This window comes from Hemitrygon akajei, chromosome 5, assembly GCF_048418815.1.
Source record: "Hemitrygon akajei chromosome 5, sHemAka1.3, whole genome shotgun sequence".
In the NCBI taxonomy this organism is placed as follows: domain Eukaryota; kingdom Metazoa; phylum Chordata; class Chondrichthyes; order Myliobatiformes; family Dasyatidae; genus Hemitrygon; species Hemitrygon akajei.
The window spans coordinates 192,633,739-192,654,670 of NC_133128.1; the positions used below are offsets into that span (position 1 = coordinate 192,633,739).

General features: G+C 38.2%; 1 protein-coding gene across 2 annotated transcripts in view; it reads right to left on the reverse strand.

Moving 5' to 3' along the window:
• LOC140728601 (inactive dipeptidyl peptidase 10-like) overlaps positions 1 to 20,932 on the reverse strand; it is a 1,645,453-nt gene that overhangs the window by 797,068 nt on the left and 827,453 nt on the right. Inside the window, exon 1 of one of the 2 annotated variants that reach the window (XM_073047584.1) lies at positions 18,722 to 19,233. The exons of the other annotated variant lie outside the window; for it this stretch is intronic. Within the exon in view, the coding sequence (XP_072903685.1) occupies positions 18,722 to 18,778 (57 nt within the window). The 5' untranslated portion in view covers positions 18,779 to 19,233. Of the gene's footprint in view, positions 1 to 18,721; positions 19,234 to 20,932 lie in introns of those variants that run through there. 2 annotated transcript variants of the gene reach the window in all.

Sequence of the window (20,932 nt, forward strand, 5' to 3'; positions counted from 1 at the left end):
TTATCTGCACTAGGTGTCTGCGCTGATTTTATTGCTTTAGAGTCAAAAGAATGCCATAGTGTCAGGGGATGAATTCCTTTGTTGATAACTATTAGGAACAAATAGTTCCTTCTCCTTCTACCTTAGGCCACAAACTTAACAATCACCCCTTGCTGTGGACACTTTCTGGAGGTCCAAGATCCATATGCTCCATGACCACTGGACTAAGCGTGCAAATGTAGGAGGAGACTATGTTGAAAAATAAATGTGCTAGGTTTTCTAAAACTGACTCCTTCTACCTTAGACCACAAACTTTTCAATCACCCCTCGTAAATATATAATTTGTTACTGAGTTAAACAGCAGTTTGTCTTTTTTATTCCTTTTTAACTATTTCGATGATATTTCAGCTAATTGGGACAGCCACTTAATTAAGCCAAAATGTTCTGGTCCCGATGCATCCCAATTAACCGGAATCCCCTGTATCGCAATGGTAACCTTTCCATTTATTGTCAATATTTTTTAATGGCTGTCTGATACGTTGCTCATGGAAAGTGAAGGGAACTGACCAAAAATGCTAAAAAGAAAGGTTTTGTTGAGTAAACAAGAGTTTGGCAACAACAGAGCAGCAAGCTGCAGAGATACCGGCCTGAGGCCAACCTACAAGGATGTCAGGCTATTGGCAGATCACAGAGACAAGCAGTCTGGCATGTACATTAAGAGGCCTAAAGCTTAACAGAGCAGCTTTAACAATGCCTGCTGGGCTTTGAGGATGGAGCAAGGACTGAATCTTGACACCATTTCAATAGTGAATTGCAAACAGCATCCTCAAAGGGACAAATAGCCTGATGCCCTTTCCCAACCCCCGCCCCCCAAGGAAGGAAAAACGCTGAGAACTGAATGGCAGATGCATACAAGGTAATACAAGGCTTTGATGAGGTAAGTCTGAAGAAAGCATTCCAATTTGTCAGGGATCCAAAGCTATAGGTCATACATGTAAGACAAAATAATCAGGGAATTTGGGAGCATATGAAGAGAAATGCTGAGAACATGGATTGCATAGCTACAAGTGTTAGCTGTGGAGCATGGCATGAATATATAGATATATAGAATAGGAAATCAGAGAAAGCTTGGCATAGACTAGATGGGTTGAAGGGCCTGATTCTGTGCTTTACTTTTCTATGACTCTAAGCATATAAAAGGACTGAATGAAATAGGAGAAACATAAGTTTTGTGCTGTGCATTCTGGAAAAGGGATGTCAAACTCAATGGCTTGTGTAATATCTACGTTTCCATGTAATCCAGGGGTCCCAACCTGGGATCCACGGACACCTTGATTAATGGTAAGGCTCCATAGCATAAAAAAGGTTGGGAACACCTGATCTAATCCTATTTCCCATGTTTGGCCTATATTTTTCTAAATCAAGGGTTCCCAACCTTTTTTATGGCACGGGCTAATACATTGCGTCCATGGACCCCCAGGTTGGGAACCCCTTCTCTACATATTTCTATCTACTTGTCCAGATGTCTGTTAAATGTTGTTATTTTACCTGCCTCAACCAACTCTGCATTACTTTTCTATCCCTCAGGTTCCTTTTAAATATCTCCCGTCTTACCTTAAACCTCTGCCCACCCTTTTGTCTTTGAGTCACTCCTTCCTGTCTTTGCCCCGCACAGTGATGGTAGGTGAGAAAGTTGTGAAGTGGTCACAAAAACCTGCAATTGGCTATAGTTAGGTTGGGAAATAAATAATTGGTTGCAAAATTAAGCATAAATTGACAAATAAAGCATTAGATGAGAAAATGGGAGATTACCCTACAAGGAAAGAAAAAATAAAAATGTATTACAAAAATGAAAGAAGACAACAAGATGTTGTGGATACACAAAATCCTGACATGCAGGTACAGCAAGTATTTAGAAAGGCTACTGAAATGTTAGCCATTATTACAAGGGATACAGAGAGCACTGTTCCCTCTAAACGCGCGAGTATGTGGCTGTGCAGTAGCTGAAATGCTCCCACACACAGTCTTTCTTGCCACGCAGCTGGAATTATCTTTCATAGAATGTTAATATAAAGCACAGTGCAGTTTTTAAGCAGTGAAAACATTTCCTGCTCAGAGCAATGGTCGGTCTATGCAGTTGTAAAAAGATTCAGAGAGAAGATTGACAGTGGTTAAAAGTGAGGCATTTGGATGCAAATTTATACACACCTGGAGTAGAGCATAGTTTTGATTTCCACATTTAAGGAAGGATGTACATCTATTGGAGAAGCTGTTCACTAGAATGGCAGAAATGACTTCTGACAAAAGCATAAATAGTCTGAGCAGGTACATTCTGAGATACATCCTAAGATGCATTGGGACATATCATCACTGATATAAACTGGGGTCATTGCAGAGAAATTTCTTTAGCCAGATGGTGGTGAATTTGTGGAATTTGTTACCATTGTTAGCAGTGCAGGTCAGGGAGTAGGGTGTACTTAAACTAGAGATTGATAGATGCTTGATTGGACATGGCATCAAAGGTTACGGGGAGAAGGCAGTGGAGAGGGGCTGAGGGAGAGAAAAAAAAAGATTGACCATGATTGAGTGGTGGAGCAGACCTGAAGGACCAAGCGGTCTAATTCTGCTCCCATATCTTATGGTTGTGGGTCTTTCAACATCAGACACACTCGCCCAGGCAAGGGTTGATCAGTCCTGACTTGTGTCTCAGCAGAATTTAAAAGAATAAGAGGTGATTTTAGAAACATAGAAAACCTATAGTGCAATGCAGGCCCTTTGGCCCACAAAGTTGTGCCAAACATGTCCTTACTTTAGAAAATATGTAGGGTTACCCATAGCCCTCTACTTTTCAAAGCTCCATGTAACCTATCCAGGAGTCTCTGAAAGGACCTTATCGTATGCACCTTCACCACCGTTGCTGGCAGCCCATTCCACACACTCACCTCGACTTCTCCACTGTAAGATTCTTAAGATTCCAAACATCTTAAAACTGTGCTCTCTCGTGCTAGTCATTTCAGCCCTGGGAAAAAGCCTCTGACTATCCACATGATCAATGCCACTCATCATCTTATACACCTCTATCAGGGGTCACCCCTCATCTTCCGTCGCTCCAAGGAGAAAAGGCCGAGTTCACTCAACCTATTCTCATAAGGCATGCTTCCCAATCCAGGCAACATCCTTGTAAATCTCCTCTGCACCCTTTCTATGGTTTCCACATCCTTCCTGTAGTGAGGCAACCAGAACTGAGCACAGTACTCCACGTGGGGTTTGACCATGGTCCTGTATAGCTGCAACATTAACTCTTGGCACCTAAGTCCAATTCCACAATTCATGAAGGCCAATGCACCATATGCCTTCTTAACCACAGAGTCAATCTGCGCAGCTGCTTTGAGCGTCCTATGGACTCAGACCCTAAGATCCCTCTGATCCTCCACACTGCCAAGAGTCTCACCTTTAATGCTATATTCTGCCATCATATTTGATCTAGAAAAATGAACCACTTCACACTTATCTGGGTTGAACTTCATCTGCCATTTCTCAGCCCAGTTCTGCATCCTATCAATGTCCCACTGTAACCTTTGATAGCCCTTCATACTATCCACAACACCCCCAACTTCTGTGTCATCAGCAAATTTACTAACTTCCTCATCCAGATCATTTATAAAAATCATGAAGAGTAGGGGTCTCAGAACAGATTACTGAGGCACACCACTGGTCACCGACCTCCATGCAGAATATGACCCATCTACAACCACTCTTTGCCTTCTGTGAGTAAGCCAGTTCTGGATCCACAAAGCAATGTACCCTTGGATCCTATGCCTCCTTACTTTCCCAATAAACCTTGCATGGGGTACCTTATCAAATTCCTTGCTGAAATCCATATACACTATATCTACTGCTCTATCTTCATCAGTGTGTTTAGTCTCATTCTCAAAAATTCAATCAGGTTTGTAAGGCACAACTGGCCTTTGACAAAGGCATCCTGATTATTCCTAATCATATTATGACTCTCCAAATGTTCTTAACTCCTGCCTCTTAGGATCTTCTCCATCAACTTACCAACCACTGAAGTAAGTCTCACTGGTCTATAATTTACTGGGCTATCTCTACTCCCTTCTTTGAATAAGGGAACAACATTTGCAAACCTCCAGTCCTTCAGAACCTCTCCCATCCCCATTGATGATGCAAAGATCATTGCCAGAGACTCAGCAATCTCCTCCCTTACCTCCCATAGTAGCCTGGGGTGCATCTCGTCCGCTCCCAGTAACTTATCCAACTTGATGCCTTCCAAAAGCTCCAGCACATCCTCTTTCTTAACATCTACATGCTCAAGCTTTTCTGTCCTCTGTAAGTAATTCCTACAATCGCCAAGATCCTTTTCCGTAGTGAATACTGAAGCAAAGGACTTATTAAATACCTCTGCTATCTCCTGCGGTTCCATACACACTTCCCCACTGTCACACTTGATTGGTCCAATTCCCTTACGTCTTATCCTCTTGCTCTTCACATACTTGTAGAATGCCTTGGGGTTTTCCTTAATCCTGTCCACCAAGACCTTCTCATGCTCCCTTCTGGCGCTCCTAATTTCATTCTTAAACTCCTTCCTGCTAGCCTTGTAATCTTCTTGATCTATATCATTACCTAGTCTTTTGAACCTTTTCTTCTTGACTAGATTTACAATAGCCTTTGTACACCACAGTTACTGTACCCTACTATCTTTTCCCTGTGTCATTGTAATGTACCTATACAGAACTCCAGGCAAATATCCCCTGAACATTTGACACATTTCTTCCGTACATTTCCCTGAGAACATCTGTTCCCAATTTATGCTTCCATCATTTTAGAGCATTTTATTGAAGCATACTAGCTTCTGACAGCAATTGACAGGAAAGATGCTTAAATGTTTTTTGAAGGAACTTCCCATGCAAGATGGAGGTAAGGAAGAACTGCAGAGGGTTCAGAATCTGTGGATTTCTCTACTTTTGAAAGCTGTAGATGCAGTATCACTGAATGTATTTGATGTTCAGACTGAGGGATATTTGAACTATACAGGCGGCCCCCGCTTTACGAATGTTCGCTTTACGCCACTTCGCTTTTACAAAAGACCTACATTAGTACCTGTTTTCGCATTACGAAGTGGATTTTCACTTTTACAAAAAATTTTCCCATATAAATTAATGGTTCTTCGCTTTATGCCATTTTGGCTTAAGAAAGGTTTCACAGGAATGCTCTACCTTTGTAAAGGGGGGGGGGGGTGGGGACACCTGTAGTGGGGTTAATGCATATAGAGAAAGTCTGAGAAGGTGGGCTTGATATGGGATTGGATTAGTCTTATTGTTATGAAGGGACTGAATGCTCAGTTTCTGCTCTGTTTCTTCTGTTCCATTATCCTTGAATTGTGAATGCTGTTAAAACTTAATCACATGAATGTTCTCATCTCATGCAAGTTAGGAGGCAAAGTTTCCTTTCGTATAGGTTATTTGTGATCCTAATTATTCTTTGCAATAGCATGGTAGTTAGAACTTCAGATTAAAGACAGGTGAAAGTCCATGATCACGTATGTCATACATAATGATGCTGATGGTAGTTTCATAGTTATTATTACTGATCCCAGCTATTTTTCTGAAATTCCACATTTTAATTATTTAAATTGATTTCCATCAAGACAAAACTGGTTTATTGAACAAACACGAGGAAATCTGCAGATGCTGGAAATTCAAACAACACACACAAAATGCTGGTAGAACACAGCAGGCTAGGCAGCATCTATAGGGAGAAGCACTGTCGACGTTTTGGACCGAGACTCTTCATCAGGACTAACCGAAAGGAAAGACAGTAAGAAATTTGAAAGTAGTGGGGGGAGGGGGAAATGCAAAATGATAGGAGAAGACCGGAGGGGGTGGGATGAAGCTAAGAGCTGGAAAGGTGATTGGCAAAAGTGATACAGAGCTGGAGAAGGGAAAGGATCATGGGATGGGAGGCCTCAGGAGAAAGAAAGGAGGGGGGGGGGGGAGCACCAGAGGGAGATGGAGAACAGGCAAACTACTAAATATGTCAGGGATGGGGTAAGAAGGGGAGGAGGGGCATTAACGAAAGTTAGGGAAGTCAATTCTACACAGTGCACATCATGGTCCCAGGACACATCCTACACAATGTAGAAAGCTCACCCACCCCTTTACTGGGCAGTTTCAACCTATTGAGAGTGCACAAGACACAGAACCTCTCACAGTCCAAGGACACATCCTACACAATGTGGAATGCTCACCAACACCTTTACTTTCTGAGGAGGCTGAATGAGCTGGACTATGAACATCTATACTCATTGTATATTGGCCAGACAGGACACAAATGGTGGAAATATGCATCAAGGAGCACAGGATGTTTATCCATTTGGGTTAGCCAGAGAAATTAGCAGTAGTAGAACACTGCATTCGCAATGGCCGTAGGATTGACTTTGATGGCACAAGACTATTGTGCTGCATCACTGGCTTTTGGGATGGCCTGGTAAAGGAAGTAAATGAAATAAAACTAGAGGAAAATAACTTTAATGAGGATGAAAGTCTCACTCTAAGTAAGAACTGGAATTTGATTGTAATCAAGGTGGCAGAGCAGCAACCTGATTGGAAGAGGACAAATCAATCAGGAGGGATGGACTACGAGGGAATAAATACCACCGGACTAGACATGGCCCAGCATCATCCCTAAAGAAGATGGCTGAGTTTGTCATCAAAATGCCGATTATAATTGAAACCTGTACTGAGCTGGAAGCCCGAGAAGTCTTTATTCATCTATACTCGTGTCATTCTACACATGCACAGCAGAGAGCATCCTAACAAGCTGCATAAATGCATGGTATGGAAACTGCTCTGCAGTGGACAGGAAGACTCTGCAGTGGGTAGACAAAATTGCCCCATGCATGACTGGCACCTGCCTACCCACCATCAAGGACATGTAAACAGAAAGGTGGCAGAAAAAGTTCAGTAACATCATGAAAGATCCCATCCATCCTGCTCATGGACTGTTTGTCCCATTCCCATCAGGGAGGAGGTTACATAGTATCTACGCCAGGACTACCAGACTCAAATACAATTACTTTCCCCAAATAGTAAGGCTGCTCAACACCTCCACACGCCCATACCATTACTTTATCGTTTCCTTCCAAGTCACCATATGTACAGACACTCCTGCACCTAGCATCACGTTATGGACATATCTATGTTCATAAACTCTTGTGTGTTTCTATTTATTGTTGGTTTTTATTAGTATTATTGTGTTCTTCATCTCATTGTGATTTTTTGTGCTGCATCAGGTTCGAAGTAACAATCATCACGTTCTCCTTTATGCTTGTGTGCAGGAAATGATGCAAAACCACCTCGAATCTTAAGATAAGTAATGAGGCGATGCTTACAGGGACTCAAGAGATTCTGCAGATGCTAGAAAACTAGATTAATAAACACAAAATGTTGGAGGAACTCAGCAGGTAGGACAGCATCTGTAGAGGAAAATGTTTTGAGCCGAGACCCTTCACCAAAGCTGATGTCTCAGCTGGAAAAGTGACCTGCTCATTCCACTCAATAGATACTGCTTGACCTGCTGAGTTCCTCCACCATTTTGTGTGTGTTGACGTTTATTTATGGGTTCATGGACCATTCAGAAAAACTTGCTTCCCAACCTGTACCTTCAAAATTATCACATTCAAAATATTTATAACAGCAAATAAAATGTTTTTGAAAGCCATTCTCATTCTGGATATTGAGATGGAAATGCTTATAAGAAGCTTGTTTCTAAAGCTAGATTAGTCAGAACATTTATTTTTAAATAACTGATTCCTATGTGCTTAAAGTTCTTAAATTTGATATTTAACTTTAGACAATGAAAAAAATGGAAGGTGTTCCTATTATATTTAAAGAACAGGAATTTTGAAATACAGAAGCATAATTAATACCATGTTCATTATTTATCATGATTTATTAAAATATCCACCGTTTCATCATAAATTCTAAACATATCTTTTCTTCTACATACATCTCTATACAGTTACCCTGTTTTATATCTGTTCCAGTAGAAGACCAATGGCATCAGTGAGAATAGAATCTAATAGCATGCTTTAAAATGGCAGAATGCTATATCACTTTCACAACACAAAATACTCTGCAGATGCTGTGGTCAAAGCAACACACACAACACACTGGAGGAACTTAGCAGGTCAGGCAGCATCCGTGGAAAAGAATAGTCAACGTTTCGGGCCGAGACCCTTCGTCAGAACTGAAGAGGGAGGGGGCAGGGGTCCTATAAAGAAGGTGGAGGGAGAGTGGGAAGGGGAAGGCTGGTAGGTGCCAGGTGAAAAACCAATAAGAGGAAAGATCAAGGGGTGTGGGAGGAGAAGCAGGGAGGGGATAGGCAGGAAAGGTGAAGAAGGAATGTAAGGGAAAGCACTATGGGTTGTAAGAGGCAGTGGAAACATGAGGGAGGTGATAGGCAGCTGGAGGAGGAGGCAGAGTGAAACTGGGATGGGGAAGGGAGGGGGAGGGAATTACCAGAAGTTGGAGAATTCAATGTTCTTGCCAAGGGGCTGGAGACTACCCAGACGGTATATGAGGTGTTGCTCCTCCAACCTGAGTTTGGCCTCATCATGGCAGTAGAGGAGGCCATGTATGGACATATCCGAATGGGAATGTGAAGCAGAGTTGAAGTGGGTGGCAACTGGGAGATCCTGTCTGTTGTGGTGGATGAAGTGGTCCCCCAATTTGCATCGGGTCTCACCGATGTAGAGGAGGCCGCACCGGGAGCACTGGATGCAATAGATGAGCCCAACAAATGAAGTGTTGCCTCACCTGAAAGGACTGTTTGAGGCCCTGAATGGTGGTAGGAGAGGAGGTGTAGGGACAGGTGTGGCACTTATGCATGCAGGGATAAGTGCCAGGTGGGAGATCTGTGCTATATCACTTTGTAGCATCATAGGTGTGGATTAGACAAGAATTGTTAGCAGTAAGGGAAGTGACTGAAAACTGTTATTTGCTTCAGGGTGCAGTGATAATCCCTCCCCCAGATCAGTACATAATGTAAAATATCTAATTCCAACCGATGAGTCATATTTGTTCTGCTTGCTTCTCAATGAGAAAAATAGGTATTCAGTCTATTATCTTTTCAATAGAATGGCCTTCCTCCAGGCCTTTCAGATTACACCACCCTGGATCCATGCTGACCAGTTACCAAATCTGCATTAGTCACTGAAGCATGTAAATTAGACACAATTAAGTGCTGAAATAGAGCAATATCTCAACCTCAGTGAGCAAGCAAGTGATTTATCTCCATTTTTTTCAGAATGGGAAGTATTTAGAAGAATTCAATCAAAATTATATAGAAAGACAAAGTTGTACTCCATGTATGGTTGCAACTAGCAATACTTAAAGTTTCAAAGGTTCACTTAATGATCAAAGTATGTATGCAGAATACAATTCTGAGATTTATCTTCTCCAGGTAGTCATGAAATACAGAAGAAGCATGGAAGTTGCTGAAAGTAAAGACAACAGCACCCCCGGCATCCTGGCATGAAAAAGCAAAAGACACAAAAACTCGCAAACCTCAAACCCCCTCCCTCACACAAAAGCTAACCGATCGTCCACAGGGGAAAATAAGCAACAATAACAAGGTTCCTGATATTATGGTTGTTTTTAAATATTGCTAGTAGAAATAACAAATTCAATCATCCTACACCAAACGAACACCAAATTACTAAACAATTGCTCAAGTCATTGTGACTTCTCTTCCATATTAGGAATCAATATTTAACTTTAATGGCAAAATAAGAACCATTTATATTCTCTAACCTAATGTTCAAATATTTAATTAACACCTTGAGTTTTAATTGTTCATGTTCATTTAAGTTGTCCTAATGAAGCATGGAAGAATTTTAAAAAGTTGAACTGTCTACTGTAAACAAAAATGTTGATACTGCAAGTTTTAAGCCAACTTAATATAGTTTCCCATAATAATAACTATTATAGATTCTCCTCACTATTTTACACTACCTTTTTTTCTCTTAATTGGATAGTCTACAAAATTCTAGAGGTAATAATATTAATAACAGCTAATTGTAAGGAGCAATAATTATTCAAGTGTACATTGCCCTTACCTGGGATTATTTTAAATAAGAACTGAAATATTACTAATATATAATTTAAAAACAGTTAATTTAAACTGTTCAATGACAATTCTCATTTGTGATTATTATACACAAATTCTTCCTATTGTAATTAAGCGTAATGCCAGATGGGTTCAATGTCATATCATATATTTTTCTCTCTGTACAGTCACACCTCAGGTAAATTTAAGTCTGCATTTGCTGTACAAATACATCCAAACTTAATTATACTTCACCTGCAGTAGAGTCAAGACCGCAATTACACTGTACTATTGACACAAGGCTGACAGTCACAGTGTACAAATTACAGCTATTGCCAAGAGCAGAGTTATACCATAGGCTCAAGAAGACACATGCACAGTGTTTTGCTGATCCAGAGACTTCTTTGCATTGTTGAAAGAGCATAGGTGCTGGACTTGTAACATTAATTCCTAAATATGTGTTATTTCCAAATTGTGAAAATTTGGTATGTCACATTAAGCACGCACAAATTTCCACAGAAGTGCCGAAGTAAACTATAGAGAAGCTGTAAAATTGGCCAGCTTCATCATGGGCTCTAACCTCCATACTATCCAGGACATCTTCAAGGACCGATGCCTCAGGAAGGCGGCATCTGTCATTATAGACACCCATCACCCAGGTCATGCCTTGTTCTCATTGCTCTCGTCAGGAAGAAGCTTGAAGGTACACTCACTGTGATTCAAGAACAGTTTGACATTGAACCCATGCGCTCTTTCTAAATTTCTTTTTTGCATTACTTTTTTTTAATTGATTTTTTAATGCATTTTCTACAACACTACAAACAAAAAAAAACCCAAAAACAAAATAGGAAATTAGTACAGTGCAAGATAAATATACAATAGTAATATAATACAAAATAAAATAATTGAAAAAGCGTCCAAGTTGAAGTCATGTAAAGTTAGTGTCCACCCCCAACCCCACAAAAAAAACTCCAGACCAACCAAAACAAATGTAGAAAATATAAATCAGAACATTCAAACCCCCAAAACTGTAAATACAATTGAAAACAAAAGATAATAATGCCTACTACCAAAAAAAAGCTGAAAGCAAGGGACTGAAAAAAAAAACTCAATTAAAAGGAAAGTTATGAAAATACTCAATAAAAGGTCCCCAGACCTATGAAACTTTATATCCGAATTAAGAATTGAATAATGAATTTTTTCAAGGTCTAAACAGGCCATGATATCGTTCTTGGCTCTGCACTCCCTAGTAGTTTGTCTAGACTAATTGTTAATCCTCTTGTTAGACATTCTCTGCGAATATGGGCCCAGTTTAGGAAATTTTATGGTTTTTATGGTTTTTCCCTTTCTAGTCCTATTTTACATAATCATCTTTTTCTACCTACTATGTATGATTCAACATTTTATGATTGGTATAGAAAGGGCATTAGGTATTCTGAAGATCTTTTTATCGATAATCGCTTCGCATCCTTTCAACAGCTCTCTGCTAAGTTCAATCTGCCTAATGCCCATTTCTTTAGATATCTCCAAATTAAACATTTTATCAATCTTTTATTTCCCAACTTCCCTGAAATGCCCGAGAAAAATGGACTTATTTCTTTCTATTAATCCATTGGGTAAAGGCGTAATATCTTTTATTCGTAATAAATTAGTGTCCTTACGGCGTGCCCCTGTGGATAAAATCAGAATGGCTTGGGAGCATGACTTAAAATATCCCTTTATCTGATGAGGTTTGGGACTCGATTCTCAAATTGGTTAATTCAACTTCTCTTTGTGCTCGCCACTGTCTTTTACAATTTAAGATTGTTCATAGGGCCCATATGTCCAAATCTAAACTATCTCAATTTTATCCCAATATTAGTCCTCTTTGTGATAAATGCAAAAGTGGCGAGAATTCTCTTATTCATATGTATTGGACCTGTCCTAATCTAGAGAAATTTTGGAGAGATGTTTTTATAACCTTATCCTGTATTCTGAATTGCCACCTAGAACCTAACCCTTTAATTGCTCTGTTTGGTTTTTTGGGTGAGACAGATATACGCTTGAGTTCGGCTAAATGTCAAATATTATCTTTTGCTTCTCTCCTGGCTAGACGTCTAATTCTTCTTAGATGGAAAGATGTTGCCCCACCCACGCATGTTCAATGCATTACTTATTTTATATATACACATTTACTGTAATTCACAGTTTTTATCATGTAATACATTGTACTGCTGCTGCAAAATTAACAAATTTCATGACATACAATATGCTGGTGATATTAAACCAGATTCTGATTTCAATGGACAATGGGTATTACAAACCCATTTTCACATGTATGCGTAGTTATTCTGTGTGCAACACAATTTAAAAGTGAGATGAAAATCTCTCCTACATCTACCTGTTAAATTATGCTAGTGCTTTTTCAGTGATGTAGACATCACGTCACAAAGCTCTGCTGTAGTTATATCACTGCTGTTGCAAGTTTTGATCAGAATGCTGAATACACTAACATGTGCCCTTCACCAATGAATTACAATGATATAGCCCATAACGGCTCAAAATCATTCACGCTCTGTGGCAAGCCCATTTTGCCTGGCACTGATGTTACGTGACCCAAGTATTTTTTGTTTTATTCCAAATTTACTGTACTGACAGAATGATGTTAACAATCCATTAGTTTCAATAAAAGGTATTAGCTTTCCACATGTTGTAATTCCACAAATTATTCAATGAATTGTCTATCATTGGAGTCAGGTATTCACTTCATCAGAAAACCATGCAGGAGGTTTTTTTGTGGTTATGATCTTCCGAAGTTGTAATTGTGAACCATGCAAGATTAAAACTGACTTAAAAATGCCCCAGATCATAAGGGATTCCTGTTGAAGAACAGTTAGGGTGGCTTAGCTAAGCAATTTATTAATAAGTAATTGTGACAATGTCTTCTGACAGACTGAAACAGTTATAATGGATTGTCTCCAAATTAAGACACAAGATAATCTCAGGAGGAGTGGGGGTGTAGGGGTGTTGGTGGTAGAGTTCAAGGATAACAAATCTGGTATTTTCTGTCTTAGTGTAAGAAGGCTGCAGATCCCCTATGATCCACTGCAGTACAGGCTTCATGTAGAAAAATGTAGCAAAGCTGATTTGCAAGATATTTACAGGTCCCAAATGGACTTTCAACATCACAAAGAAAACACGCCCTTAACTGAATATTGTACCGAGAGAATTCCCACAGCTCTCCCTCTAATTTCCTTAAGTTACTTTATTTCTAAACAAGACTTTCTTCTTCAATACTTCTTTTGAATGATCTTTTATTTTAATTCAATACATCCTCTTTTTTTTAAGTATTAAAACATGCCATCTGTTTAAATTCATAACTGGATATAGTAACAAAAGAGCTGATACAAAAAGAATTCAACAATAACCTGATTTATTGATAACAGTGGTACTAATTAGTCAGGGGCTGCAAAGCAGCTGGGACAAAGCACTGCTTGGTAATCAGAATACTGTAAATTAGTGGAATCCTATTATTTAAGTAGAGATTACAATAGGCTGAAAGAGAGGTGTTTAAAAATTGCTATTGATTAGTTCACTACCTCAGCACGCTAATTCCAATAAGCCCGACTGGAGTAAGTGCGAACATTTCTTTGCATTTTTAACCCTGACAAAATCCACTGTAACCTGTTTTAAGTCCCAGGTGTTTTAATAGTCTATGGTATATGATAATATATTAGAAATACAGATGCTCAGAAAATCCATTGACAGTCATACATTTTGAAGGTTGTAGCCATTATATTTTTTCAGAAGTGAGTATTTTAAGATCAAGAATGAATTACTCTAGTGGCCAATATGAGAAGGACAATAGCACCTCACCAAGCTGTACAACCCTGGTATAAATTATATAATGATTAATGTTCTGGTGATGAGATCTGAAATAGCTTGAAAACTACATTCTGTCTCACCTTAAGTGATGCAATTAAACCACAGATCAACTAGTGATTATCATATATCAGATGTAAATAAATATCTCAGATGCAAATACACCAGGAGGAATATTGAACAGTAAATTTTATTGCATCAATATATTTGAAAATATATTGGCTATTATATGGTTGAAAATATCTTAAAATTAATAAAAAATCACATTAATTCTTCCAAACTCCAATTGACCAACATTAGCACCACAAGAAATTAATAAAAACGAATCCTGCCTTGGGCATAGAGGGTTTCATGTCTACTGATGTGCTTATTGGCTAAGGTGGTTTAAAGAAAACATACTGAGCTCTCAGCTACCACTTCTAAATGAAGCATATCATCAAGATCGTCCACATCACAATGTCAAACCAAAAAAAACTCACACTCATCTGATCTAATTCAAGTATATTAAACCTTGAATATACTATTCTACGTGGCACATCTATAGAAATAGAAAGAGATTATGCTCACAGTTAATCCCAGATTTGCCTCTTGTACCTTACAGTATCTTTATCAATCTGGCAGTAAAAGATAACTCAGGACAGTGAATTTACCTGCTTTATTAATTGTACAGGAAGCATTGTTTTGACTTGGAGTAATTTATACAGTACATGTTATCTTTATGACCAGCAGAGTAAACTAAGCCAAATAGAGCAAATAATTTCAATCGGAAATGGCTGGATTACAGCAGTTCAAAGGAACAATCATGGAAGCAGTAATGACTTTTACAGAAATACCTGTCAGATATATACTAATGGGCAAGTACTGGTTATAGTATATTGGTTAAGAAAAATGTCCACTGCGGAGCAGAGTAGCTTTAAATGTCTCCAAAATAAATCATGTTGCAGGCTTTTCTTTCCTGAAAAGGATGTATGCAGATTTTAATACATTAGAATACCTGCCATTGAATTTTAATTTCATAATTGAAAACTCCTTGTGGTCTATTTAATTGTTCTGCTAAGGTTATGCTAATTAAACTTTCATTGCTTAAATTACTAGATGTGGCCTACTATTTTATCATTGTAATATCATGTTTTCCTACCAAACTCCTTGGTACAATGCCCATTCAGTTCACTGTGTTCCCTGATCAGACTCATGCAACCCCATATTAGTTCTGCAGTGCAGGATCCAAAAGGATTGACATCAGGGCTCCCAACCAGGACCAATACCATTCAGCAAGGTGTCCATGGACCTCAGGTTGGGAACCCCTGACTTACACAAAAAAACGATGCAAATATTAGAGGTCTGGGCAAGATCCATAGCAGCCTTACTGAGAACATCAAGCACTTCAAATTCTAATGCGATAATGCAAGTATAGTTCTGTACGTCCAGAGATTCAGTGTGTTAATCACAAAATGGGGCAAAAAATGCAAATGATTTGATTGTTTTAGACTCTCTTTCATTAGGTTCAATGCTGTACATTTCTATATTCCAATAAAATCCTTTCTAAAGTTCAAGAACAAAGTACATATATGTCACTGTATACTACTTTGAGATTAATGTTCTTGCAGGCCTTCACAGTAAAGACGAAGATAATAATAGAATCAAAGCAAAACCACAACAATATGATGGACAAACACCAAATGTGCAAAACCACAACAAAATGTGCAAATGCCAAAAGAGAAAGAACTAAATAAGCAATAAATATCGAGAACATGAGATGAAGGGTCCTTCCAAGTGAATCCATTAATTGTGGGAACATTTCAATGATGAGGCAAGTGAAATTGAGTGAAGCTATCCCCTCTGGTTCAAGACCCTGGTGACTGAGGAGTAATAACCATAATAGAATCAATGATAGACTGCCCAACTTGGGCATTTAACCAGAGTGCAGAAGACAAGAAACTGCAAATATAAAAGAAAGAGAGAAATAATAATGATAATAATAATAAAACAATAAGTATTCTGAACATGAGATGAAGGTTCCTTGAAAGTGAGTCGATAGGTTGTGGGAACAGATTAGTTTTGGAATGAGTGAAGTTGAGTGAAGTTATCTTCTCTGGTTGCAGAGCCTGATGATTAGAGTCATAGAACACTACAGCACAGAAACAGGCCCTTCAGCCCATCTAGTCCATGCTGAACCATAAATCAGCCAGGGGCCGAGGGGTAATAACTGCTCCTGAACCTGTTCATCAGTTATAACATTCAGTAATGTTCGTTAGAGAACAAATAATTTTTATAATTATAAGCACACATAATTAAATACTCAGTTAAATTATTAATAATTTTAAATCAAGCCTTAACATGAAACAAACTCCAGAGCAGTTCTGAAATGAACATTTAAGAGCAGGAATTCAAAACCCAGGTGTATCTTTTTAACACATTCGAGAGGTCGCATTACAACAGGCACCTGTGCATCAATTGAACTCAACACCTTTGTAAACCTGTTAATGACCATTGTTATGAAATGAAGGCAATAGGAAATATTTAAACCTGGACTTGAATAAAATAAAAGAAATATAAAAGCTTAACTGAAAATAAATGAATCATTCATGTAAAATCAACATGATGGAAGTGAATGTGGAATTACTTTTAAATTCTGAGAGAATTTGGATTAATTTAGTCACACTTATATGTGGAAAATGGAACTTATGATCAACTTTACTCTTATGCTCTAACTCTATCACAGAAAATAGTTCACCTCTATAGAACTGGCTTGATGTCTTTATGTAAAACATTACAGCTAAGTACCATATTTCTGGAAACCTGCTTTTCTAAAGCTATTTTTTAAACAGTGCACTAAATCTGTCTGTTCATTCCATATAGTTCAACCTATTAATTCGATACGGATGTGCTTCATCTCTGAAGCAAAACATGTTTCCGGTTGCTCTTGACAACATTTTGTTACAATCTGTTCTTGAATACAAAATGTACACAATTATGATAAAGAATGTTGAACAATGTAAGCATGTAACACAAATAGAAGTTAATTGGTAAAATTTCTAAAAAGTGTAATGTTTACCATGTTTTTCTACAATATAAAATAAATGTAAATTACTGACAGCCTTCAAGGAGTTAATTGCAGTGTCAGATGTTAAACTGTACTTTATCTTCAAATATATGATTCAGTAATTCAGCACACACCATTTAAATAAACCTGTTAGTATTCAGTTTACATTATAATAACATTACATCTCCGTGTTCACGCAAGTACAGAATGCAACCGTGAGTCATCTGAAAACAGTTAATTCTGAAGTGTTTGTCGAAATTTGTCAATGTCAGTGCACAGTAATGAAATGAGCGCATTGGAAATGTGTTAATCTCCAAGATCTGCATGTTGAATGTTCTTTCCTTATTTATGAGCATACTTCAAAACATTATTCTGTGATTTTCATTTGAGTGTGGCACTAGAAACAGGATGCATTCCCATTACAGTATTAACACTTTGATCTGTATAACTGCATAAATATTTCAATAAAATGCACCACGTACATTTGTATTTGAGCTGGTACAACTATATTAACTTCTTGCTTGAATTTTAAGATAAACTGTAACTATGGATCACCTTGTTCCATAAATGGAATGCAGTTGAATGGTGTGGTCAACAGATCATAGAAGTTGACAGAGAAAAAACAGTATTTGGAAATACAATGTATAGAAACTAGAATGTAATTTTCTTCAATGTGTTTACGAACAAAACAGGTAAACATTTTCTCTTTCAGCTATATTTTTGCTTTCAGATACATCATTTTTACTTAATTAAACCACCCCTAATATGTTAGACCTCACAGGACCTGGAACAATCTGTAAATATATCCATTTCTACAAACCACAGTACACTTAACATTCAAATTACTGTTAAACTGCATCCTTATTCAGATTCAGTCTAGAGGAGATACTCAATATTTGAAAGATTTATATGGTGCAAAGTTAGTTTTTCACATCCTCAACCCTTAGAAATCAGGAAAGTATTTTGTAATCTCAGCCAATCCACTTCTAGATTGTGGTAAATCCCATGATAAACTGAATGACAAGAAGTGAATTACAGCATAACATACACTGAATACAGAGCATCTCTACAGCAGTGAGACTCCATCCTCCTTCCGTTTCAGTGAAAAATACAATAGCCACGGAGTTGATAATTCATTTTTTTACAATCACTATTTGCTATAACCAGACCAGATACTAATTCATTCCATCAGCTTTAAATAAAAGGAGCATGGCATATACCAATGTAACCTTGGCAAGCAAGCAAGCAGGGGAACGTTCTTAAACAGTGGCTCTGTCTGCTGCAGTTTTTGCTTCAGCTGTTAGTTGCTGAAAGCACAGTCTTAGGATCATAAATAACCAGTTTCATCTCGCAAAGCAATTCAAAAATGGCATAAAGAAAATAACATCGCAGCTTAGAGTTAAGCATTGGCGTATTCCCCCTGCTCCAATTAAAATTAAAAACTGATAAAAAGCTGTTTAGAAACTTCTTCAGAAAAAATGTCTATGGACAAAAATACTGAACTTGAAAATGATTATTCATAAATCAAATGTTCCAATGTTCCCACATTTTCAAGGATAATGCATTTGAAAATTCATATTTCAATAGTGCAAGACTGAAATATGTCATGTTTTATATAATAAAAATACTTGAGACAAAATACCGGCTTACAGAGATAATTACATTTAACATGGAGTGGAAAACACAAAATCGCGAGTGTGAGGAGACCATTACCTGGTCTTGCTGCTGGCTTCCCCTACCCATGTTAGGCTGCTCCTTCATGGCTGTCATTGTAGATTTTGGACACACTTATTCACTCGCAGTTCAGTATTAGTCTTCTAACTTGGCAGCTGATGCATGACAGGTCTCCTCGTTGAAAGCCTGGAAAACTGCAGCTGAAGATAACAGCAGAGCAGTAGCAGCCCCTGAAGTTCCCACTGCTTGGCCTGCCAAGCTGCTGCAAGTCCCTTTTATCAGGACAGCAGCTATAATGAAGAAGCAAATGGGAGAATGACAATAATGGTGAAACCAGCGAGGCACTAGGCAGTCCAGATGACAAGGTGCCAACACACCTGTGTGATGCAATTCACATTCTCCAGCAACTTAGGAACATAAAACCAAAGCCAAGAGCAAATCTCACCAGCTCAAACTGCAAGCACTTAAAAGGTTGCTGCCATGCCAGTAAATGACAGAGGCTGACAGGTATGCTCTCGCTGCTCCCTGCTCTATTCTTCTGCAGTGCTCACTGCCACTGATTAGCACATCTGGAGGAAAATCAAATGTCAAATTCAGTTTCCCTCCCAGAGCTGGAAGAAACCATTACCACCAAGGAAAGGGAGGGGGAGACAAAATTATCCTGCGAGCAACAATGAACAAGCAGCAGCAGCAGCAATAAGCAGGCCACTTAGTGATTAGTCAGACCCTTCCTAGCAACCTTGTCTGTCAGTCAGTATGCAAATACTGCCTCATTCAAGTTAGCAGCGTTAATGAATACAGTGGCTAACTATGCTGTAATGTGTATTCTTTAATTATGGCCTGCTTATGAGAAATAATGAAACCTTAGAATAATGAGTGAATAAAGATAGCTGGCTATAGTAAAATATCAATTAACACATCTCCATGGAAATACACAAGAGTTGCTAGTACAGCCTTACAGGGCAGTCAATATGTTGTGACTAAAGACATTTCAAACCAGCCTTGCTGTATTTTTAATATGCAAGAATGGATGGTTTTCTAATATCAGATTCAATCTATTCTGTGTGTTATGAGTGTGCATATAAACGTGAAGCATTTAAGTTTTTTTTATAAAGTCTAGTAACTATAAATTTTCCCATGTCAAAACAAATCCACATTAGCTCTTTTAAAAAAATGGGGATTTCAACTGCTATGCAATATTCCTATCTGGAAGAACCTTCAAAACCCCTCCATAAAATCCATTGTAGAAAATGTACAGAAAATATTATTCCAAATTTGTAAAAAAAATTCAAATGAGCTTAATGGAGTATCAGGTTATTACAGCAGCAGACATTTCTCATTTCTGAATAATTGATAAGACAAAGGATTGCTATTTTCTCCTCATGTTGCGTTATCATTATTATCTAATCACTTAAACAAAAATTTTTGTCCATTTAATATGTGAAATATTTTGATAGTCACTTCACAAAACAGAAACAAATGCTCTCAGTTGTGTTGTTCAATACACTCTGCGATTGTACACAATTTCTATGAGTGTCTTGCCAGAATGGGAATCTGCGTTTAAATTCAGTGTCTGATCCTCCAGTTCAATCCTTCCTAACTAAAAGAACAACACACATCAATCAGGAAAATACTGCAGATCATGTAAAGGAAATCTTAAGATAAAAATGGAAAATAGTGCAGATCAAGTAAACTTGAAATAAAAACCTGAAAACTAATCAGGCCAATTACCCCCATTAGGGTAGAGCAGTTTTTTTGAGGAGCTTCATCTACTGCATTGGTGTGAGTCAACAATTTGGTCAAAGTAAAGTTCAAAGTAAATTTTATTATTAGAGTACATATATGTCACCACATACAACCCTGTGATCAGCTTCTCAAAGCACTTCATCACTGTGGATGTAAGTGCATCAGGATGACAGTCATTGAGATAGATCACCATGTTCTTCTTGGGCACTGGTAATTGTCTCTTATGAATGATTTTTAGTACTAAGTTATTAGTATTTTTATTCTGACCTTCAGAGATTTCACAAATCCGCTTCTTGAACTTCATCTAAAGCAAGGAGTCCTAACTTGAGGTCCAGGGACCCATAAGACATAGGATGAGAATTAGGCCATTTAGCCCATCGAGTCTGCTCCATTATTTCATCACAGCTGATCCTGGATCCCACTCAACCCCATACACCTACCTTCTCGTCATATCCTTTGAGGCCCTGACCAATCAGGAAACTATCAATTTCTGCCTTAAATATA